This window comes from Bombina bombina, chromosome 1 (assembly GCF_027579735.1).
Source record: "Bombina bombina isolate aBomBom1 chromosome 1, aBomBom1.pri, whole genome shotgun sequence".
Lineage (NCBI taxonomy): Eukaryota > Metazoa > Chordata > Amphibia > Anura > Bombinatoridae > Bombina > Bombina bombina.
Genome location: NC_069499.1, coordinates 584,021,990 through 584,048,007, shown reverse-complemented (window position 1 = coordinate 584,048,007; position 26,018 = coordinate 584,021,990). Strand labels below are relative to the sequence as shown.

General features: G+C 39.3%; 1 protein-coding gene across 2 annotated transcripts in view; it reads right to left on the bottom strand.

The window, feature by feature from the left end:
• Positions 1-26,018, bottom strand: part of RAB17 (RAB17, member RAS oncogene family) — a 269,538-nt gene that overhangs the window by 81,037 nt on the left and 162,483 nt on the right. The window contains exon 4 of one of the 2 annotated variants that reach the window (XM_053698850.1): positions 12,472-12,597. The exons of the other annotated variant lie outside the window; for it this stretch is intronic. Coding sequence (XP_053554825.1) covers positions 12,472-12,597 — 126 coding nt within the window. The remainder of the gene's footprint in view (positions 1-12,471; positions 12,598-26,018) is intronic. 2 annotated transcript variants of the gene reach the window in all.

The window sequence follows — 26,018 nt, the reverse complement described above, 5'->3', positions numbered from 1 at the left end:
GAGACTAGATAGATTTTATATGATTCTTTTAGCAGAAAATCTACATTATTTTATTCTCTAAATGCTCATCTGTAACACTGAGATCCGACAGATGACACGAGTGGATGTTTCGACTGCGTCCTAACCTATGCTCTCTGAGACAGCTGTGAGACACAAAACTCCTCAGGCCTAGCAGCCATTTTACAACTACTACACTTAAGAAAAGTGCGGATCTCCTTATCCAAAGTCTGTGTGAGTTGTGATTCATAGGTCTGGGGCTGCCGCACAATTACCCCCCCCCCCCCAAACTCTGGGGTTACGCAATCCTGTGACAGGATTATTCCTAAACACTAAAACATAAGTTGGGACTTTGATACCTGGCTGTCCGCCTATCACTTGTTTCAAAATGGAGGGTCTCTGTAGATGGGAGCTGTCAGTGACCCGGCTCCTTAAGGAACATTTTCGAAGCCTGGAACAGGACTTATGTGCTATCCTGATGACTGCCCAAAACAGCAATCGGGTAAATTTGGAACACACAAGCTCGATCATAATTGGTGACCCTGTACCTTACCCGACGGAAACTGATATATTGGAGGTCCCCGTTCCCTACTCACAGGGAAAACTAACCTGCGCATCCCCAAAGGAATCTCTGCCTTTGCGACACCCCCTGATGAGGAGACATACTGTGGAAGAATGGCCAGAACCTTTAAGACCTGACACCACATGGGAGTGTGATTTGTCGGAAGCAAAGTCGGAGGTAAAGATTAATTCTGGGCCTGCTGTGGAGAGGGCCGGTCATACATATACCTGCGAAACAGTGCTGGCTGTTGCTCTGCAAAGGAAAACCGATCCTGCTACTCCTCTACATATGAAAATCCTGATATTTGACTGTGGTTGCCCACTTGACCGGCACAGAGATTCCAAGGACGGCACCTTACTTTTACTCCGCAAGGCTGAAGCATCGCAGTGGCGATCAGCTGGATCTGGGGGACTCAGGTCACGAATGGCTTTGCTGGTGTCTGGAACGCTGCAGAGAGGGTTTGTTCATACTGAGCAGCTACACCTCCGTAGGGGAATCGGGTGAGATTTGTATTGACAGCCTCCTAACTTTGTGCCATCACTAGAGGAGGCTTCTGGCTAGGAGCCCCTACGAACTGGACTATTGGGTATTATAAACAGGTAGGGAGTCTGAACGGCTTGATGGAGGTTGTTGATTCCCAGTAACTCAAAACTTCTAAAAAAGTTAGAATTCTATATATATACCGGGAGGTATGTGTTTACCTCAAGAGACCTCCATAGTTTGGACAATTTCAGGACATTCTTCTTTTATTACAGTCAATGCCCCATATTATCCTTCATGAGCAGATATAGGCTAATCCTCATGATCTTATTACAACATTGTACACTATTTTGTAGAGGAAGGGGGTATCGCTGACAGGTGGATTGGGGCGCTATGCACTGCTCTTTAAAAAAAAAATAAGCCCAAGTGTACTATGTTCATTTTTATGTCCATCTTTATTTTGCCTAGTTAGATAGTCCAGGTCATTCTTGTGTAGACTCCAGTTATAATTATACCTTATGTGTGATGTTTACAACGTTTAAGGTTTATGTACTTCTATATATTTTGCTATTCCTAAGCCCCCTTTCATACTTTTAGAGGTGTGCAGGCGCCTAATTTATTAGCCATAGCGAATGTTTGTTTGAGAATAATGAGACATAGTCTTACAGAGTTGACACTGTACTATACGTGCTATAATGCACATAAGTCCATGACTATTAATTCACTTACCCAGTTATAGTTATAATCTTTGCAAGGTTTGATAATATACTGCTTTAAATATGTTCTCTCTTGGGGGCTACCTATCTACTAATACCTTAACCTTGTCCTGTAAGTAGTTGGATGATTTGTTATAAGAAATTATACTTGATGATGTGTTCTTCTATATCACTATGTACAGCGTAATTTTAGTTAATATTTTTCTGATGGAGGTCCTACATCATATCTCTCCCCAATTCAGGACCCCTTTGAAGTACTATTAACATCAATATATTCAGCCATCTAGTTGCGCCAATCCTCCAAGTGACCATGCAGAGATAGTACTATGCTGGCCTATAGCTAACCAGGGCAATTAGCTGTACCGCCTCTCCCTATTAACCAGCCCATGGTCACTACAGATTGTTTTAGTCCCGATCTAACATTTTAGTCAATACCCGAACCCTCTCTCCTTAGAGCATATATAACAGTCATTGCCATTACCTATTGAATAGCACCACACTACCTAGGGGTTCGCTATACATATAGCACATAATATGGCAGTCTTAAGGGTATTCGTTACAATATCATACAGCCTCCCACTATTATAGATATTTTAAGCCTGGGTGGATAAGCTGCATACATCATCTGTATTTTCATGGTATTATTAAATATGTCCCACAAACTAATAATTTTCAATTGGGGTCCAAAAGTGACCCATTTTGTTATTTTATCTCTTCCCCTGAAATTCCCCACTCTGTATTAAATTCTTGTCTATGCGCCCATAAGAGGCCCTTATTTATCATTGAGGAAATTCATTCTATTTGTCTTTACATAATGTTTTAAGGGGACATTTCTAAGTTAAAAATCTGAGGTTGCTTTTCTATTTGTGCAGCGGGTTGATAATTTGTATTAGTTATTCCTATATTCTATTTGTCCATCTTGTTGCGTATTTCAATTGCTGTCAAACCTGTGATATTACCTATTTATAACCTCAATAAAAATGTATTAAAAAAAAAAAAAAAAAAAAGTTAATTTTCCATTCTTCACTCCAAGTATTGGTGATTGGTTTATGAACAGATATAAAATAAAGAAGCAAGTATATGTACACAATGTGATAAAGTAATGAGATCTGATTATACCTACAAGCTCAATCCATTTATTAGGTTATGACTTCAAAATATAAAATCAGCTATTTCATATACACAAATAAACATTTAAAAAGCAAATTGCATACATTTTATACTCTGTAGCTTGTAAAAAAGTAATTTTGAAAAGAGAAAAACAATTTTATAGTATACTGTCCCTTTAACTATTTGAGATGCTGCTTAAATGTATGTGTTTGTTAGGGCTTCCAGGGAGTTACATTGCTTTTTTAGTCAGTGCAAGGGTTGCTGCGTCTGCCATGTGTGGCGAGATGAAAATAGAGTAGATTTTCTCAATTCTGCCCGCGTAAGTCTTTGCACTGAATATGTAATACCGAATAGCGACGCCAGTTCTATGTTAGTTTGTGGGAGTAAAAAATGCGTCCGACAGGTAAAATATACACGCTTGTATGCTACGCCGTATATGTGATACCAAAACCGCGTAAAAACCAGCGTCGCCCGCAAAATCCGGCGACGCCGTTTTTTACGCGGTTTTGGTATCACAAATATGTAATCTTGCCCTAGGTTTTGCTTGCACACAAACAATTTACTTTCAATTTGTAATACACACGCTTACTCGCCAGCGTTAAAAATTTACTTTGAGAAGTGTTTGTGTGCGAGTGGGAAAAAAAATTAGCGCACCATTTGTAATCTAGCCCATAGTCAGGAGAGAAGCCAATCACAAGATCAGGAAGTACAAAATCGATCTATTGCTTAAGGGATACTAAAGTAAAAAATAAACTGATTCAGATAGAGCATGCAGTTTAGAGAGACTTTCCAATTTACTTCCATTATCTAATTTTGCACAGTCTTTTTATATACACACTTTCTGAGGCACCAGCTCCTACTGAGCATGTGCACAAGTTCACTGGGTATACATATACTAGTCTGTGATTGGCTGATGGTTGTCACATGATACAGGGGCAAGCAAAGAAGGAAGAAATCTACTGTTTATTTGAAATTCAAAGTGTTATTGCATTGTCATTTTATAATGGACTACTGAACTAAGTGATGTGTGCAATTTCTTACCCAATCCTGATTTCCTATTGGCCGGGTTAAAAAAAAAAAATTAAACCCCAGCCTGAGCTAGCTCTGATCAGAGCCATTTTAATATTCAGTATGCGAGCTTGGTTAATACACTTGGGCCTAACTGACCCAAGAGTGCAAGTGATTCTTGTCATCTTGACACTGTTACTTTATTACATGCAGTTGGCTGGAATCCAATACTGCTGCATGTGACTATACTTGTACTTTTTTAGGCTGTACAAAAAATCTAATTTCTTAATATTTGTATATGTCCTATACAGTATTATTAAATTTAATATTAAAGGAATTCTTTGATATCAGTAAAATAAAAATCTTAATATTTCATGAAATTTGTTTCATATGTTCTGTAACTATTGTTTGCATTAAATGAACAATTTTTTTAAAAAATGTTTAATGTAAGTTTTGGTTTAAAAATAATTGCATATTCTACTGTTAATTGAAAATAAGGAACGAATATTAGTAACAAACAAATATGTTAATGAATATTTGTCTGAAACGAATGAACAAATGAACAAAATTCGGCAGAAACAATTTTTTAAAAATGAATGAAAACATATATTTCAGACTAAACTATTTTTGTTTTACAATGCCCAAGCATATATGTGTGTGTATGTAATGCAGCAAGAAACCTCTGCTGGTTATGTGTATAGAGTGGGATCACAACTGCAGAATGTACTCCTAGTTTCAGAAGTATGAGGAATCAACAACAGGAAGCAGTTCCTTTAGTAGGTTGTTTAGTCGGTTACAGGAGAGGGTTCAGAGATCTCCTGTACAAGCTGGCACATATGATGAAAGGTTGGCCCTGATTTAGTTGGTATCCGCTTTCTTGTAGCAGTTAGAAGGTTAGTTCCTATGCTGTCCGTTTTGCTTAACAGCTGATCGCAGGAGAGACAGCAGGAGTATGAGAGCACTGCGTGAATTCAGCTGTGACGTAATTCTGAAGGTGTGTGACTGAGCACCAATCAGGTGCGTAGAATCTCGGCAGCTTGAGAATGTAGGAAAAGCTTACTCGGCAGTGTCTGTTTGTAGCGGTTATAGCCAAAGCTAGTAGCAGGTAAGTTTGTGTGCAAAGAAGGAATTTGCAGTCTCCGAATAGTTGCCGCTGAGGAGATCCGGAAAGGAATGGAAGCGGCAGTTCTGTGGGAGAAACCCGGAATTAGGTTTTTGTTTAAGTCCCGGGTTCTTAGACTCCTAATTTAACAGGTTGAATTAAGCAACCAGAAATTCAACTGAGGGAATCCTGAGGATGAGATCTGGTGCGTTAGCACAAAGTAAGTCAGCAGAGTATAGGGAACAATGTATCAGACAACACTGTTGCTACACATCTGAACAATAATTGACAAGTTGAAAGGGAGGATTGTGGGACTTTATGGAGAAAGCCTTAAAGGGGTATACCACATAGGAAATATCCATGACATGTCCCCTCGTCAAAGGGGCTGCACCGCAGCAACCAGTCCAGGTCTGTCCGGATTAGCGTGATGGAAAGCAGAGATCAACCGTGAAGCATGGATGTTGGAGACAGGTTCCCAGGAATCTTCTTTGGGATTGTAACCTTTCCAACGGATCAAATATTGTAGTTGTCCTTTAAGAAGCCTAGAATCTCGGATAGAGCTAATCTCATATATATCTTCTTCTATCAGTATAGGAGGTAATGGGGAATCAGCTGTTTGTGCTCTGGTAGCTGTCTAGGGCTTTAACAGGGACACATGGAACGTCGGGTGTATCCGATATTCAGGAGGCAAATCTAGGGTTACAGCGTTTTCGTTCACCACCTTTGTAATTTGGAAAGGCCCAATGAAGAGTTGAGAGAATTTTTTAGAGGGCGTCTTTAGCTTCAAATGTCTTGTGGAGAGCCAAACCTTGTCGCCCACAGAATAGGTGGGTGGTCTTCTTCTTTTGGTGTCGTAATACTTCTTTTGTCTCAATTGTGCTTCTTTGATGTTTTCTTTAAGGAAGGTGAATGATTCAGCTATGGTGTTACTTGTTTCATCAACCTGGGGTGACGTAGTGTTCAGCTGAGGATATAGGTGGAAGGTTGGGTGATACCCATAATTGGAAAAGAACGGGGTTGTCTTTGTGGAGGCATTATATGAGTTGTTGTAGGCGTATTCTGCTGTTGGTATATTGTCATACCATTGATCTTGGTGGAAGGAACAGTAACATCTGATATACTGTTCCAACCATTGGTTGGCTCTTTCAGTTTGCCCATTTGTCTGGGGGTGAAAAGCAGTGCTGTACCGTTGATCAACATGAAGGACCTTACACAATGTTTTCTAAAACTTGGACGTAAATTGGGATCCCCTGGCAGTAATAATGATGGAGGGGAGACCATATAGCCTTACTATATGTTGTAGAAACAGTTGTGCGGTTTCTGAGGAGGTAGGTAATTTTCGATAGGGAATGAAGTGAGCCATCTTCGTGAGGAGATCAACGACCACTAGTATGGTATTACAATTACTGGATAGAGGAAGATCTACTATGTAGTCCATCCCTATGGTTTGCCATGGCCGATCCGATATGTGCAGTGGCTTTAATAATCCATAAGGACAAGCCTTTTCAGGTTTTAGAATTGCACATCTCTCACATGTGGTGACATATTCTTTTACAGAACGGTCAGTGTTAGGCCACCAGTAGTTCCTTTTTAGGAGTTCCAATGTTCTTCGGATACCAGGATGTCCGGCGAGAGGTGTATCGTGATGGTTGTACAACAACTGTTCTCTGAGTGGAGGGGGTATGAAAAGCTTGTCCTTGTGATAGTAAAGAGAATCATCCTTTTGTTGTAACTTTGTTTTAGGAAAGGTAAGGTCTTCCTGTTGGTTTTCACGTAGGAATCTGTAAGGGGTTAACGTGGCACAGAAATGTTCTGGAGTGAGTATAGTTCCAGGAAGGGTTTCAGTTGCAGTTTGGTTGATCCTTCTGGACAGGGCGTCCGCCTTTCCGTCTTTTGACCCTGGCCGATATGTAATATGGAAATTGAACCTTGTAAAATACAGACTCCAGCTGAGTTGGCGAACTGATAGAGTCTTGCTTGATTGGAGATACTCCAGATTACGATGATCTGTATATATGAGTATAGGTATCTTCGTTCCTTTGAGTAGATGGCACCAATGTTCCAAAGATTTCCTTATGGCTAGAAGTTCCTTGTCTCCTATAGAATAGTTAAATTCTGGAGGTGTCACTAATCTTTAGAAGAAAGCAACAGGGTGTATAGGGTCTGAGGGGGACTTCCGTTGAGAGAGTATGGCGCCTATGGTGAAGTTGGAGGCATCTACCTATAGGATGAACTGTAATGCTGGGTTAGGGAATTGTAAGATTGGAGCAGTTGTAAAAGATCTCTTCAGTATGTTGAATGCTTCCTGTGCCTTTGAATTCCAAATGAAAGGGGAGTGAGAGCCGGTAAGGCTACTGAGGGGTTTAGCAATAGTAGAAAAACCCCTAATAAACTTTCAATAAAAGTTGGCGAATCCCAAGAAGCGTTGAACATCTTTTGTAGAAGTGGGTATTGGCCAGTTTTGTATCGCCTCCACCTTGTCATCCTCCATCTTAAGACCTGCAGATGAGATATGATATCCTAGGAAAGATATCTCAGAGACATGGAACAAACAATTCTCAGGCTTGGCATAGAGTTGGTGTGTTCATAGACGACCAAGCACCCAGCGCACATGTTTCTGATGATCCTCCAAGTTGCCGGAGTAGATAAGGATATCATCCAAATAAACCACCATACACACGTCCAACAAATCTCTGAAGATGTCGTTTATGAAATGTTGGAACGTGGCTGGGGCATTGCATAGCCCAAACGGCATTACCATGTATTCATACAATCCATAACGAGTCCTGAAGGAAGTGAGTCACTCGTCGCCTTCACGGATCCGGACCAGATTGTAGGCTCCCCTTAGGTCTAGTTTTGAGTATATTTTTGCTTCACTAAGACACTCAACTAGTTTGGGTATTAAGGGTAACGGATACCTGTTTTTCATAGTCCTTTTGTTCAGTTCCCAATAGTCGATGATTGGTCTCAGTGAGCCGTCTTTGTTTTTAACAAAGAAGATGCCAGCACCGGCTGGGGAGGTTGAAGGCCTGATGAAGCCTTTCTTGAGGTTGTCATCTATATATGATTTTAGGTGTTCTAGTTCAGGCTGGGAGAAAGGGTAAATGTGCCCATAGGGAATTGTGGCACCTGGTAGCAACTCAATAGGGCAATCATAAATGCGGTGGGGAGGTAACGTCTCTGCTTCTTTTTTATTGAAGACTTTTAAGAAATCCTGATACACATCTGGTAAAGTGAATTTGGTTACCTGTAGAATCCTCTGGCATGGATGACAGGTTTTCTGTCAGAATGGGGAATCAAATTTTATCTGAAGGGTACCCCAATGTATGGTCGATTGGTGTATTTGAAGCCAAGATAGTCCTAGAACAACGGGAAACATAGGAGAAGGTATTATGTCAAAAGAGATATATTCAACATGTCCTGTGTCTGTTGTGTTTTTTATAGGAATAGACTGGTGTGTAACAGGACCAGTGTTAACGAATGACCCATCAATAACTCGTATGGACACAGGGTTTGCTTTCAAACATAATGGAATTTTATTTTTCTTTGCTAATTCAGCATCTAGAAAGTTGGAATAAGCCCCAGAATCGACAATGCCTTCAGTAAGGAGTGCTTGATGATCCCACTGTAAAGAGAGAGATATCGTACAGTAAGCAGAATTAGAGATTTTACTGGTGAAACAGTTATTAATGGTAGGTGACTAACTGTTCTTCTGGCGTAGCAGAATAGGACAATCTCTCACAGAATGTGCCGAGGATGCGCAATACATACAGAGATTTGCTTTCTTCCTGCGGAGCCTTTCTTCTGGCTGTATGGGACCCTTCATGAACCCTAAGTCCATGGGGACAGGGATGTCTTTGGAGGTGGAGGTAGCGCTCAGAGCTGGGTAGTGTTTGTGTGGTGGTTCAGGGTGTGAACGTTCAGCTCGCCTCTCTCTCAGACGTCTGTCTACCTGTATAGAGAGCTCGATTAAGCCTTCCATGGTCCTAAGGAGTTCAGTACGAGCTAACTCATCCTTAAGGGGATCACTTAATCCAAGCCTGTATTGGTTGCGGAGGGAGATGTCACTCCATTCGGAATCCTTTGCATAGAGTTTTAACTCCGTAAGATATTCTTCAACGGGTCGGCGGCCCTGTTTGAGTGAACGCATACTGGTTTCAGCGGATAGCTGTTTATGGGAGTCTTTATATAGCGTCCCCATTTGAGAGAAGAAATCTGAGAGGGAACCGAGAATTGGGTCTTCATTCTCAAAAAACACATCAGCCCGTTTCCTTGGTTCCCCCCTTAGAAAGGAGATGACGGTCATCACTTTAATCCTTTCAGTATGATAGGTCTTTGGTCTCATCTGAAACAACAGTTTACATACATTCCGGAACTGTCTGAATGCTAACCTCTCTCCGGAAAATATATCAGGAAGAGATACCTGTGGTTCTGGGGTGTTATCCCTGACCATAGCCCTTAGAGTGTTGTTTTGGATTTGGAGTTCTCTCACTCCCTGTGAGAGTTGATCCACACGTTGGGATAAGTTATATACAACATTGAGTATGTCTGCTGGATCCATCTTTTTTGGTCAATTATTATGTAATTCAGCAAGAAACCTCTGCTGGTTATGTGTATAGAGTTGGATCACAACTGCAGAATGTACACCTAGTTTCAGAAGTATGAGGAATCAACAACAGGAAGCAGTTCCTTTAGTAGGTTGTTTAGTCGGTTACAGGAGAGGGTTCAGAGATCTCCTGTACAAGCTGGCACATATGATGAAAGGTTGGCCCTGATTTAGTTGGTATCCGCTTTCTTGTAGCAGTTAGAAGGTTAGTTCCTATGCTGTCCGTTTTGCTTAACAGCTGATCACAGGAGAGACAGCAGGAGTATGAGAGCGCTGCATGAATTCAGCTGTGACGTAGTTCTGAAGGTGTGTGACTGAGCACCAATCAGGTGAGTAGAATCTCGGCAGCTTGAGAACGTAGGAAAAGCTTACCTGGAGGTGTCTGTTTGTAGCGGTTATAGCCGCAGCTAGTAGCAGGTAGGTTTGTGGAAGTTTTTAGAGATTATTTACACTACTGTTACACCAGATATGAGTGATGGCACTGGGCAAGTGGGCCAGGCACACACACTGGCAGGCAGGCAACTGCAATTAGATTACACTAGCAGACTGATGTTTCACAGTCAAAAAAGTTTTTTTTTAAAATTATTTACACTACTGTTACACCAGATATGAGTGGTGGCACTGGGCAAGTGGGCCTGGCACACACGCTAGCAGGCAGGCAACTGCAATTAGATTACACTAGCAGACTGATGTTTCACAGTCAAAAAATTTAGTTTTTTTTAAATTATTTACACTACTGTTACACCAGATATGAGTGGTGGCACTGGGCAAGTGGGCCGGGCACACACGGCAGGCAGGCAAATGCAATTAGAATTACACTAGCAGACTGATGTTTCACAGTCAAAAAAGTTTTTTTTTTTTTTAAATTATTTACACTACTGTTACACCAGATATGAGTGGTGGCACTGGGCAAGTGGGCCTGGCACACACGCTAGCAAGCAGGCAACTGCAATTAGATTACACTAGCAGACTGATGTTTCATAGTCAAAAAAGTTTTTTTTTTTTTAAATTATTTACACTACTGTTACACCAGATATGAGTGGTGGCACTGGGCAAGTGGGCCGGGCACACACGTTGGCAGGCAGGCAACTGCAATTAGATTACACTAGCAGACTGATGTTTCACAGTCAAAAAAGTTTTTTTTAAAAAATTTACACTACTGTTACAACAGATATGAGTGGTGGCACTAGTTGGCAAGTGGGCCTGGCACACACGCTGGCAGGCAGGCAACTGCAATTAGATTACACTAGCAGACTGATGTTTCACAGTCAAAAAAGTTTTTTTTTACAAAATTTACACTACTGTTACAACAGATATGAGTGGTGGTACTAGTTGGCAAGTGGGTCTGGCACACACACTGGCAGGCAGGCAACTACTATTAGATTACACTAGCAGACTGATGTTTCACAGTCAAAAAGTTTTTTTTTTTTTAAATTTACAATACTGTTACAACAGATATGAGTGGTGGCACTAATTGGCAAGTGAGCTTGGCACACACGCTGGCAGGCAGGCAACTGCAATTAGATTACACTAGCAGACTGATGTTTCACAGTCAAAAAAGTTTTTTTTTTTAAATTTACACTACTGTTACAACAGATATGAGTGGTGGCACTAGTTGGCAAGTGAGCCTGGCACACACGCTGGCAGGCAACTGCAATTAGATTACACTAGCAGACTGATGTTTCACAGTCAAAAAAGTTTTTTTTTAAAAAATTTACACTACTGTTACAACAGATATGAGTGGTGGCACTAGTTGGCAAGTGGGCCTGGCACACACACTGGCAAGCAGGCAACTGCTATTTGATTACACTTGCAGACTGATGTTTCACAGTCAAAAAAGTTTTGTTTTACAAAATTTACACTACTGTTACAACAGATATGAGTGGTGGCACTGCAGGCAGGCAACTGCAATTAGATTACACTAGCAGACTGATGTTTCAAAGTCAAAATTACACAGGCAAAAAAAACAAAACTGATGTTCTAGCCCTAAAAAGGGCTTTTTGGGGTGCTGTCCTTACAGCAGAGATCAGATGAGTCCTTCAGGACTGTAGTGGACACTGAATACACTAGCCTAGCTATCAATTTCCCTATAAAATCAGCAGCAGCTACACTATCCCTCCTCTCACTAAGAATGCAGGATCAGAATGAATCTAAAATGGCTGCTGTCCAGGAGCTGGGAGGGTCTGGGAGGGAGTGTCTGCTGCTGATTGGCTGAAATGTGTCTGCAGACTGTGAGATACAGGGTCAAAGTTTACTCAATGATGACGAATAGGGGCGGATCGAACATCGTATATGTTCGCCCGCCGCGGCGAACAAGCTATGTTCGCCGACGAACTATTCGCGACATCACTAGTAATCACTGGTTGGCACCAGGAGCTGCAGGGAGTGAGAGGGAACATTACATATAGTCACGGACATGCCGCTGTCTCTTGATTGGCTCCATGGCAAACACAGCAAGACACTAGAGATATTCTGTTGGGACTATTGGGTGCATCTCCACTGCTTGCACTTTCTGGATACGGTTCGGACCCTCTTATCCACCTACGCTACTAGTTGACTTTGGATCCCTGGACTCCTGTGATATCTGGACGAGGATCATTTCTGTTGCTGTGCCTTTTGTGAGTCTGTCGGACGACTCTTTGGATCCGGCTTGCTTGTTGAGCACAGCTAGTGCTTTGTATTACGTGAGTAGGACTGATTTATCTATTACTCCTGTATTTGTTTCCCACTGATCTGTACCATGAGGTGCATTCTGTCTTTTGCATTTTAGAACATTTTCTACAAAGCCTGAAAGGCATTATTGCAGGACAAAACTACCAGTGGAGAGCTACAACATATATAAAAGCAAATTATATTTCAATTTAATTGGCTTTCATTATAGCAACTTTACCTCTTGTGAAACCTTTCTCTCTTCTTGTAAATCACTTTTATTTCCAATGAGGGCAATAACCAACTCTTCTGGGGAAAAATACTTCTGCAGTTCTTGCAGCCACAACTGTGCTCTGAAGAAGGATTCCTGGTAGGAAAATAAAGAGAAAAAAAAAATGTGTGCTTACCTGATAAATTAATTATTTTCATAGTAGTAAGAGTCCATGATCCATTAAGCAAGGGATTCACTTCCTAGCCACTAGGAGGAGGCAAAGATTCCCAAAACTTTCAAGAGCACTTAATTCCTCCTACCTCACTGGTATGCCAGGCGTATGTATAGCCAACCAAGGAGAAATAGCAAAGAAAAAGGTAGAAAAGGACAAAGCAGGGAAAATAGAGGTGCAATATAGAACTGACTCCATATAAATAAACTATTAAATATTAATAAAGTTGCATGGGGCTTGTGGACTCTCACCACCTTGAAAGAAATAGTTTTTTCAGGTAATACATTTTGTTTTCTTTCATAAGGTGGTGAGAGACCACAATCAATTACGCATGGGAACTAATACCCAGGCAGTGGAGTCCACGAGTAATGTTGGGCAGGACAATTTTTTTTTTAAAAAAAAGGCAGGCACCTATTTTCCAGACAATGTTGCCTGGAGAACTTTCCTACCACCGTAGAAGCGAAAACATCAAAATGGTAGAATTTAGAAAAAGTATGTAAAGATGGCCATGTTGATGCCTTGCAAAGCTGTTCATCAGAAGCTTCATTTTGAAAACCCAGTAAAGTGGGTGGCAATGCATTTTCTTGATTGATATTATCAGAAGATACAACTTTTGTTAAGAAATAAAATGCTGTCCTTAAAACCGCCTTATCTTTGTGAAATATAAGATAAGGAGGGTCACAGGAAAGATCTAATAATTCATAAACATTTATAGCCAATTAAATTGCAAGAAGAAATAATATCTTCCAAGAAAGACTTAAAGGGACATGACATCCAATATTTTTCTTACATGATTCAGATAGAGAATACAATTTCAAACAACATTCCAATATACTTCTATTATTTCCTTGTTGAGGAAATAGCAATGCACATGGGTAAGCCAATCACACGAGGCATCTATGTGCAGCCACCAATCAACAGCTACTGAGCCTTTTTAGATATGCTTGTCAACAAAGGATATCAAGAGAATTAAGCAAATTAGGTAATAGAAGTAAATTGGAAAGTTGTTTAAAATTACATACTCTTTCTAAATCATGAATTTAAAAATTTAGCTTTCATGTCCCTTTAAGTGACTTTATCAAACAACTGCAAAACAATTAATTTTATACTAACCTTATGACAGTGACAAGTCTTATTGTCTGTGGACTAACATTCGTATTGGCTCCTCCACATAAGGCACATAGTGGGTGGAGATTGGCTATTTAAATCTAATTGCAGTAAAAAGAATGTTAATTTTGTTTTAAAAATGTTATGGGGATATGAAACCCAAACATTTTATTTTGTGATTGAGTATACAATTTAAAGGGATAGTCTAGTCAAAATTAAATTTTCATGATTCAGATAGAGCAGGCAATTTTAAGCAACTTTCTAATTTACTCCTATTATCAATTTTTCTTTATTCTCTTTGTATCTTTATTTAAAAAAACAAGAATGTAAGTTTAGGAGCCAGCCCATTTTCGGTTCAGCACCTGGGTAGTTCTTGCTGATTGATGTCTAAATGTAGCCACCAATCATTAAGCGCTACTCAGACGCAGAACCAAAAATGGGCCTGCTTACATGCTTGCTTTTTGAAATAAAGATACAAAGAGAATGAAGAAAAAATGGAAATAGGAGTACATTAGAAAGTTGCTTAAAATTGCCTGCTCTATCTGAATCATGAAAGTTTAATTTTGACTAGACTATCCCTTTAATATTTAGAGAATGGAGAAACTTGCCAAATTCTAAGAACCAATTAAAGATTCCATGGCGGAGAGATTAGTTTAATTACTGGTCTAACCCTGAACAAAACTCTGAATGTCAGAAAGGCTTGCAATCGTTTTCTGGTAAAACACAGATAGCGCTGAAATTTGATCTTTTAAAGAGTTTGCGGATAAACCCTTATCTAAGCAGTCTTCTAAAAATATAAAATATACAAATCTACAATAGAGGAGATGGATTGGAGTCTAAACCAAGATATAGTCCAGGTATGGAGCCACCGAATTACCTTGAGCTCGAATGACAGAAAGCAGTGTACCGAGAAGTTTTGTAAACATTCTGGTGGTAGTAGCGAGACCAAAAGGAAGTGCAACAAACTGAAAATGTTTGTTCTGAAATGCAAAATGAAGGAACTGATGATGATCTTTGTGAATAGCTATATGAAGGCAAGCATCCTTTAAATCTATTCAGGACATAAACAGTCCTTGGGCGCGATCACATAGTTAACCTGCGCCGGCCGTAATTTCACCTCGCACATCGGGGTAAAACATATACTGCGCCGTTAGATGCTAAACTGGCGTAAGTAGGACAAACTGGCGATCTTCTGAAATGTGCACAAATACACATTTCAGTCGTCTTAAATAACTTACGCCAGTATTTTGTCCACGGAAAGTGTCAATAAAGAGTAGTTTTATGCAAATTAGGCTAACACTCGTAAAAATGAACCGCGATTTCAAATATAAATGCGACACGTAATTACGCTATTCAAAATTCATATATAAACCCATGTGTTTTAAGGCTGCAGGTGAGAGGTTGTGCTGTTTGTGATTGGTTTGACACACTTGCAGGGGCAGGAAAAATAAATGCTTAGAAGAGGTTTTGAGATTTGCGGCTGATATGTATGTGATTGTGCATGCGTTTGTTAGGCCTTCAGGGAGTTACGTTGCTTTTTTAGTCAGTGCAAGGGTTACTGCGCCTGCAATTTGTAGCGAGATAAGAATGGAGTAGATTCTCTGAATTCTGAGCGCTTAAGTCCTTATATACTGTATATTGGATACCAAATTGCTCGGCTGTTCTATGTTAGTTTATGGGTAAAAAAAATAAGTCTGAAGGGTGAAATATACGCGCGTAACTTGTATGCTACGCCGTATATGTAATACCAAAATCGCGTAAAATCTGGCAGCGGAGGATTTTGCAGGCAACGCTGCATATGTAATGGAGGCCCAGGTTGGGCAAGGGGAAGAATAACCTGGAGGGCGCAAGTCAAGGAGCACGCTCAGAAGAGATGTAGGAAATAATTAAATAATAAAGCAAACCTAAGCGCTATCACAAAAGATTAAAGGAACGCACTCAACAGTGGTATACTAAATACAAAATAAAATTTGGAGCACACTAAAAGCTGGAAGTGATCAAAAGCATGAAAATTAAAAGTTAAACAACGTAAGGTCTATCACATATGTTTAAAGGAACATGCTCAATAACAGTGTACAATATAAATAAATAAAACTTGGAGCACAGTAAAAACCAGGAGCAAGCAAAATTATATGAGCATGTTCAATCATGCTACCACAAAAAAAAAAATAACAATATAGTAAAAAATACAAAAAAGTGAATGCAGGTGCGAGAAAGGAAAAAGGTCAATAAATCTAGAGTAAAAAAAAAAGTTGTCTGTATTTATTCATGTCCCCAGGGTATGATCCTGTCCCCAGGCTATGTACCCCTAAATATTGTAACTGCTAATATCCTGTGGGCTATGTGAGTGCAAAATTGTGTAAATGTATTTACCTGAACTGCACCCACTCTACTGTGCATATCCATAGCCGCAGAAATGACTGCTTCCAGTAGAGAGCCCATCCATTTCTTTATACATCACAGCAGAGGATCACTGTAAGGGTTATCTCGACAACCCAACAGGAGGAGGCTAGGGGACTTTTCCCTGCGACATCTGTGGCAGGCTTGTGACTAACTCCAGCACAGGGAGTAATTGTGTCACTACCCTATACTCCAATTTTCTCTCTTTCTTTCTGTAACAGCCCTCTGAGGGGAAAAAATGGCCTCAAATCAGTCTGAGAGTGTTTATCTTATCTCCTATGATCATAAATGAACTCCAGCACCGTCAATCAATCTGTGCAGCACGTAACAGGGTCGGGTTTCAGAACTCCAGAACATAATTACAATAAAAACTCTCTCCTTTTTTATATGTTGACACTGATATAATTATACATGGGGCTTTATTTCCCCCTCCCCTTCGTCAGAAAAAAATTCTTCAGACACTCATGGCTGCCACCCTTTTTCTTTGCTCAAAAACAATATCTTAAACATTACTCCAAAAGTGGGGATGCAATCTGACTGCCAGAGAGCATTTAAAGGGATATTAGACTGCATAGTGTAGTACTAGTAATAAAGTAGAAGTATTAAAAAGTAAGATAGAGGAATTTGGAAGCTTCTTTGTATTTATTATCACCAAGGAATAGGATAGCTTCACAGTGGATTCATCTCAACATGTTAATGTGTTAGTCATTGTCTAAAACAGTATAAGCTTAATTTCCATTATACCAGTTTACTAGCTCATTGACAAGTCAGATTGCACCCCCCACATTGTAATACATTTAAAGTTTCTTTTAGGTCCATCAAATAAAATTTGACATCCCTTTATATCATAACCTAAAAGCAGAAAGTAGAATACATCATGTATTACTGTTCTGCTCATATATCAAAAAACGTTTAGTCAGTATCTTGAATATGCAGATCTAGACTAATATATTCATTATAATAAAAATAAAATGAGTTTTAAAATAATTAATATGTACATAATGTGATTATGAAAACAATTACACCTTTATGCATACACGTAAAGAGTGAGAAAAACTTACATTAAAAAAATTAATAAATCTGCATTCCCTTGAGCTAGCAGTAGGTGGTGCTATAGGTAAGACCTTCAAAAGTTGATGACAGACTTGAAAGTCAAAATGTAATTTTGGTTTATTGTAATTTAAAAGGACACTTAAATACTAAAATTATATACCCTAATTTGTTATTTCTATGTAGTTTTTCATGGCTTCCTATAGATCATCTGTTTTTTAGCTCCCAATACGTGTCTTTCAAGTTCAGAGCGATCTTAATACAAACGATAACACCATTTACGTATTGGGAAAGGATCACACTGGATTAAAGCGAATAGCTGAAAAGTCACCCATATGATGCATGGACAACATTGACTTTGGCAATCACAATACATGAATATATGGTCTAGATTTATTAAACCTGTATTCAGTACTATTGTATAATTTTGTGTATATATATATATATATATATATATATATATGTGTGTGTGTGTGTGTGTGTGTGTGTCTTTAATAAACATACATGTGGTTAATACAACAAATCTTCAAGATACATGAGAAAATGCAAAACATGACCACAATATCTAGAAATGGTATTTAGTTACACAAATAAAGTTGTGGGAGTTTGTGGGTTAATAGCCATTAGCAGGTATTAGCTGTGGTTTATTGCAACTGTAAAGGTTTAGGGTAAAATGTGTAAGGAGTATGGCGGTTTAGGTTTTTTTTTTAGGTGAATATCAGGCAGGTACAACCAATCAGTATATCAGTGTCATGACACAGAACAGATATCTCAAAGTATAATATTCTGCACAGAAAAATACATAAATAATTATAGTACAATAAAACAACCTGTAAGAGTATACAAGAGACTCCAAAAGCAGTGATAGTTACTTGCCAAACAACCAATGATAAGCTATAAATAGACTACTGTCATATAAAATAATAATTTGCACACAGAAAAAATGTAAACAAATAATATAGCATCTAATTTTTCAGATAAAGATAATGTTTCCTCTATGTAAATAGGGGTCCTGTTTTGTACCCGAGTACAGTAATTTACCTCTATGTGGTGGTGGAAGTAAAGTGTATCACTCTTGGGTCCTAGCAAACATTCTTTTTTTATTTATATTTATTTATCATTTTCAAACAAACTGAGCGAATCTTTACATTAAACATAAATCATGGAGGCGCAGCTCCTGCATATATTTGCAGCTTTCTTGGAGACGCAGCTCCACAAAGAGAAAAAAGAAAAAAGAAAACTCAGTGGGCATCCTTTAGGCACCCTAGCAAACATTCTTAAAGGGACAGTAAATTCATAATTAGGCATTCATGATTTAGACAGGGCATACCATTTTAAACAACTTTCCAATTTATTTCTATTTGATTTGCTTTCTTCTCTTGTTATCCTTTGCTGTAAGGTTTAACTAGGTAGGCTCAGGAGCAGCAAAGAACCTAGGTTCTACCTGCTGATTGGTGGCTGCATATAAATACCGATTGTCATTGGCTAACCCATGTGTACAGTTAGAAACCAGTAGTGCATTGCTGCTCCTTCAAAAATTATACCAAGAGAATGAAGCAAATTTGATAATAGAAGTAAACTGGAAAGTTGTTTAAAATTGTATGTTCTACCTAAATCATGAAATAAAAATGTTGGGTTTCATGTCCCATTAAGTAGCCTATAGGAGGATGTCTAGTAGATCTGGAAAACTCACTAGTCTAAGTAAAACTAAACAAATTCTGTAATCCAACACAAATCTACTACCATAAAACTATATTTAACAAAAACTGTTGTATTCTCCCATCCATCTATAAAGCACTTATAGATCTATATAGGAATCTCTACTACCACCTATTGGAGAGGAACTGTATTTTCACAAAGTAAAGTTATTGGACTATTTAGTTTTAACTCCTAAAACAATAGCAAGGGGATGTTTATTAGATATTAACTATATTATAGGATATCTAAAAACTTTAGAGTAGTTAAAGAATAACCTATAATTTAGCATACTTGTCATGTTTCCAGATTACACTAGCGTCTGAAATATAAGCTACAACCTTAACTTGCATAACAATAGAGTTGGAGATGCTACAATTATGTACATACCCAGTGAGGGTACAACATGGAAAATAATATATCTCAGATATTATTTGTAGAATCTCAATAATATTTTTTTCACTAAACTGGCGTTGGGGGGTTATCCTCATCAGTCAGTTAAAGCAATTGATCATCGCTGCTTCAAAATCTTTAAACAGGGCTTGTAGCACTAGAGATACTTCCTTCAAAGGGAATATTATAAAGTAAAGAAAATTTTCATTAATAGCACTCTAATAGCGTTAGCCAGTTCCCTGGGGAGGGGACTTGTGCAGAAGCCTAAGCCTCAAGGTCAGCTGAACACTTCAAATAGACCGCCGCAGCCTTGTTACTAAAATATAATGGTGACACCCTTGTGGCTTCACTGGATATCATAGGGGTTATGGATATAGATTGAAGAAATGCAGAAATGTATGAACCCCCCAAATCTATTCTTAGTCCAAGAGCTCCTGTCATGCACGTACTGCTGCTCCAGGTTATCTCCCCAAGACAAACAGGATTACTTTTGCAACACCTTAAAGTGAATGTAAATTTTGATGCTAAAGTGCCTGGTTTTTAAAAGTTTGATTAAAAACAGGGGCACTTTAATTCATCAAAATTTACATTTCACTCCTGTTGTGAAAAAAAAACTAGTATATGCACGCCTTTCCCATTTCCTTACGTTAAACTCCCTTCTTGACCCACTGCAATCTGGATTTCATCCCCATCACTCCACAGAGACAGCTATTGTTAAGGTTACTAACGACCTACATACAGCAAAATCAAAAGGCCACTTCTCTCTGCTTATCCTCCTTGATCTCTCCACAAGGCTCTGTCCTCGGTCCCCTTCTCTTCTCAATCTACACGTCATCACTAGGTTCCCTAATAAAGTCCCACGGTTTCCAATATCATTTGTATGCCAACAACACCCAAATATACTTCTCTGCGCCAGACCTATCTCCTTCTTTGCTAACCCGTGTCACTAACTGTCTTTCTCACATCTCTTCCTGGATGTCCTCTCACTACCTCAAGCTAAATCTCTCCAAAACCGAGCTCCTCATTTTCCCCCCTTCTTCCAAAATCTCCACCCCCAATCTCTCTATAACTGTCCGCAACTCCATCATTACACCTACCCCACATGTCCAATGTCTCGGGTCACATTTGACTAAGATCTCTCTTTCACTCTTCACATTCAGTCCTTGGCTAAAGCCTGCAACTTCCACCATAAAAACATCTCTAAAATTAGAAACTTCCTTACACAAGACACAACTAAGATTTTAATCCACTCTCTCATTCTTTCCCGCCTCGATTACTGCAACTTTGCCCTCTCTGGTCTCCCCACCTGCCGCCTAGCTCCTTTACAATCCATAATGAATGCCTCTGCCAGACTCATCTTCCTTACACGTCGCTCTTCATCTGCTGCTCCTCTCTGCCAATCCTTTCACTGGTTTCCTCTTGCCTCTAGGATCAAACACAAAATTCTCACTCTGACATACAAAGCCCTCAACTGCACTGCTCCCCCCTATATCTCAGACCTTGTCTCCAGATACTCTTCCTCCCGTCCCCTTTCGCTATGCTCATGACCTCCTACTCTCCTCCTCTCTGGTTTCCTTATCGCACTCCCGTTTACAGGACTCCTCCAAACTGGCTCCCATCTTGTTGAACTCTCTGCCTAGCTCCACAAGACTCTCCCCTAGTTTTGTAAGCTTCAAGCGCTCCCTAAAGACTCTACTGTTCAGGGATGAATACAACCTATGCTAACCTTACTTTATACCAGTTCCACTCCTCCATTGCTATCCCCTGAACCCCCTTAGCATGTAAGCCTAAGAGTCCAGCGGTTTGTAGATCACCTTCTTAAGAGCTGACTACAACAGTGCAACTCTTGGCAGGGCCCTCTACCCATTTGATCCCTATAATTGTTTTGTTGTACTCCCCCTTTGTTTATAGCGCTGCGGAATCTGTTGGCGCTCTACAAATAACCAATAATAATAATAATTATAATACCTTTAAAACTTGACAGCAGCTCCAGCTTCCTCCGGTCGTCGCAAGCCATTTCTGATGTCAGAAATGATGGATAGGTCATCCTCCAATCACGGCTTCCCACCGGGGGAATCAGTGTCTTATTCAATGCCGTGATTGGAGGAAGCCGGATTCCCGGATTCCTCATTTTAGACCCAGGAAGAGGCTTTGCAACGGATGGAGGAAGCTGGAGCTGCTGTCAAGATTAAAAGGTAAGTTTTTTTTTCACAACAGGAGTGAAATGTAAATTTTGATGAATTAAAGTGCCCCTGTTTTTAATCGAATTTTTAAAAACCGGGTACTTTAGCATCAAAATTTACATTCACTTTAACTACACCTAAATTGTATAGTTAGTGTAAGGTATGATAGTGAAACGTACATACAGTGAATGTTGCTACAAAGTGAAACAGTTCATAACAGCAATATGAACTGAAATGAGTCAGCTTAGTAGCTAATTTATAGATAGGGTTAAAAAGTACTGCAATATAATATGCAGGAGTTTGTTATGAGAAAAAGGAGAGCAAATTAGTCTAAGGACAGTTAATTATTAGCTCATGTAACCAACAAGCAGTGTGGTAGAAATTAGTCTATTTATCAGACTGGTCAGAGACAGTTGGTAACACAGATGAAATTAGTTGTTGAGAATCACAGGATCAGTATCATAAAGTTGAAAACGACATACAAGTTTGCTAGAGTAATAGCAACAGATTTGAAATAAACAGTACAAATCAGTCCGGTATATTTCAGTGATAATAATGCAAAGGACAATTCCGTCCGGTATATTTCATTGTGAATAATATAAAGAAACACTCCATTAGGAGTATAATTGCGAATAGCAGATTTGAGAGGAATCCCTTGCTGTGCTGGAGGAAGATCCGTCCGGTGCTGGGGAGCTGTGGCAAATAGGAAGTGAAAGAGACTGAGAGCCCTGATTGATGATGCAGGCAGAACTGCGGCGATGAGTAGATGGAGGAATTTTGTGAAGATACTCAGATCCGGTGATTGCAGGAAGGGAGAGGAGGCTCTTTTAGTGGAGAGGAGATTGTAGAAGCGGAGGACTAGATAGGGAACAGCTGATCCAAAGTAAAGGTTGACTCCGTGAAGAAGTAAGGTAGTAATAGTTCAGCAATCTTACTGAAGACAGCAGGATTCAAGCTAAGCACCTTACAGCTTGCAATTTTCAAACAAAGTGGTGCAAGGGAGATTGCCTGAAATAGGGGAGGTTAGGAATAGGAGGGGCTAGCTCTAAAAGGTATATGACTACTTTAGAGCCATTCTTGGAGTCATTTGATGATCATCAAACTACTTTAGAAGTCATTTGCACACCATCAGGCTTGTAATTCATCAGCTAAGGTAAAAAAAATTCTGGGTGATGACTTCAGAATGATTAGCAGATTACCTTACTGATTACTTCACAAGCATAAACAGCCAGTGAATGACTCTAGAGTCATCTCATTTAAATATTTCGGCTTGTGGAAGGCTTCTGATTACTAGTCTGGAGTCATCGATTACTTCAGAATGACTCCTGGAAGATCATCCTTTTTCACTAGGGTCTGCCCCCAGGTAGTTTATAGTTATCAAAAGTTTACACAGCTTTTAAAAAGTGTGCATACAAGGTAAGCTTGGCTAGCATGCTAATTAGTTGGGTTGCACTAATTTAGCTGCACACAACAAACGTATTTAGTTAATTTTTAACTATTGACTTGTAATAGCAAATCTAACAATACTGATTGTGGGAGTCTGAGTACAAGGAAGTATGTCATTTGATAATTAGCCCATAGTTAGCCAGAGTCAGCAAAGCAAAAAGTAAATGCTCTACATGATTAGCTTATAAACTTTGCTTTAGATTTCCATTGTAATAAGCAAAATGCATCAACAACTTTGTATGCTAGCACTTATTTTTACTATGTTGACAACTTGTCTAGAAAATAATGCCAGCCATGGTAATCTGCATAATAAATGACATAACATTACCCATATAATAAAGGTTCTTTTATCATATTAAAATGACCATGTCTTTCAAAACACTTTGCTCCTAGACATCTTTTTTTTGCTTATGTCCCAATTTTACAAATGAAAACAGGGACCAGCTAAACCTTGCCCAGAAACATATGACTTCCTTCATAAAGTGACCAGTCACTCCCCTTGATCACGATGACTCCCCCTCACCCATTAACCTACAAGTCTATGATCTCTAAAAAATATGCAGGGAATGAGCTTAGGAAAAGTTCCAAGTATAACAAGGTTCTAATTCTGAATTTATTCTAAGTCACATTGGCCTGAATCATAGACGTTATATGCATCTAAGACACATTACTCCAGAGAAATGTGAAGGTTGTTTTATAGGCTAAAGTTCAAAATAGGGAATCATGGTGATCATGGGACTGTGGTTAGAGACTAAACAGCAGCTCTATCAAGATTGACACTGGGAAAACTCTTCTACATACCACTTTATGGAACGAATATAAACAAGCAGAGTACACACACACCGAGAGATCACAAACAAAAGTATCAGGGGCCAACCAGATAATCCACCAGGAGGAGGGAATTAAGCCCCTTCTCAAAAATCAGGATGAACAATTGAGAATTATTAACCTAACATCTCATAGATTGAGGAAAAAACATGAATCAGTATTATCTAGAGGCTTACCTTTTTGTCCTCCAATAAGTTTGACCTTATTAAAGACATACAACTTTTTTCCAGGAAATTGCTGTTGAAACAAATATACTCCAGTGACCCATAAATAAAACTAACTGAAGATGACCAAGCAGCACTAAACATATTACAAGAACTAGGTAATGAAAATACTGACACTGATGTTGATACAAGTACGGATGTAGACCAAATATAGAGATCAAAAATAAAACCGAAATCTACATATGTCCCATCCATATCCACATCATCTGAAGTACAAGTTTTCTGTAAAATGACTGCACAAATTGACAAATTACCTGTGAATAAAACTAATTTATCTATGCAAAAAGGAGAGCTCTGAATGAAATTGAGAACTAATCCTAAAATTGCTACCATATATTTTCTACCAAAGATTCATAAAAACTACAAAGAGCCTCCTGGTAGATCAATTCTATCCAGCAATAATAATTTGACAGAGACTACCAGTAGATACATTGATCTAAGATTTAGAGAGTATCTAACCAAACTGCCCTTGTATGTTCGGGACACTATGGAAAATCTAAACCTGGAAAATCTAAACCTTACAGAAAATATGTGGTTAGTGACGGTCGATGTGGAGTCATTATATACAAATATAAAACATACAGATGGGATACATGCCATTCAGTATTTTCTATCTACAAACAACAATGGCGATGAAGGGGCCCATTTATCAAGCTCCGTATGGAGCTTGAGGGCCCGTGTTTCTGGTGAGCCTTCAGGCTCGCCAGAAACAACAGTTATAAGACAGCGGTCTAAAGACCGCTGCTCCATAACCTGTCCGCCTGCTCTGACGAGGCGGACAGACATTGCCGCAATTCAATCCGATCAAATACAATCGGGTTGATTGACAAACCCTGCTAGCGGCCGATTGGCCGTGAATCTGCAGGGGGTGGCGTTGCACCAGCAAGAGCTGCTGGTGCAATGCTGAATGCGGAGAGCGTATTGCTCTCTGCATTCAGCGATGTCTGTCGAACATGATCCAATGATCGGATCATGTCGGACAGACACATAATAAATAGGCCCCGAAGCCCGTAACAACTTCATAATTAAATTACTGAGATTTGTGTTGACACACAACTTTTTTACTTTTAAAGATCGGTACTATCTGCAGATTCAGAGCACAACAATGGGCACTGCTTGTGCGCCCACATATGCTAACCTGTTTCTAGGTCACTGGGATCTATTTGATATATTTACTGATGGAATGGGAACATTCACTAACCATATACCTTTATGGGTCAGCTACATTGATGACCTGCTGTTTATTTGAGATGGAACCTTGGATAAACTGGAACAATTTATAGAAAATTTAAATCAAAATGACAAGAACATGATCATCAAATTGTCCTATATAGCTGACCAACAGAAAATTTGCTTTGTAGATTTAACCATATATAAAAACACTGAAGGTTCTCTAAACACTACCATCTATCACAACGACAAAGCCAAGAATACCTGACTACATAATACTAGTGCACATCCACATAGCACTCTGAAAGCGATTCCCTATGGTGAATTCTTATGATTAAGAAGAAACTACACAAATAAAGACATTTATCTACAGGAAAAGGAAAGCAGTAACCTAAGACAGAGATTACTTGCAAGAGGTTATAGTAAAAGGGCAATTAAGAGAGCCAAACACAAGGCTCTGAGTAATAATAGAGAAACACTGTTACAACCCAAGAAAAAGGTAGACAGAGAGAAATGCCCTAGGCTAATAACCACCTACATCCCACAAATTGACCAGATAATCAAAATTATCAATAATAATTGGAGGATACTACAAAGTGATCCAACCCTCTTACCCATAATTGGCGAAAAAGTCTTTATAGGCTACCATCAATCCTCAAGTCTCAAAGACAAATTAGTGACTAGCCATTATGTGCATCAGCCTAGACAGCAAGATAGCAATCCTGGCATGTACTTATGTGGAACATGTTCAGCAAGCATACATGTTCTAAAAACGAAACACATTATGGTATGGATAAGATTGGAAAAAACATCTTTTAAAAGCTCATTTCTCATGCAGAACATCTGGAG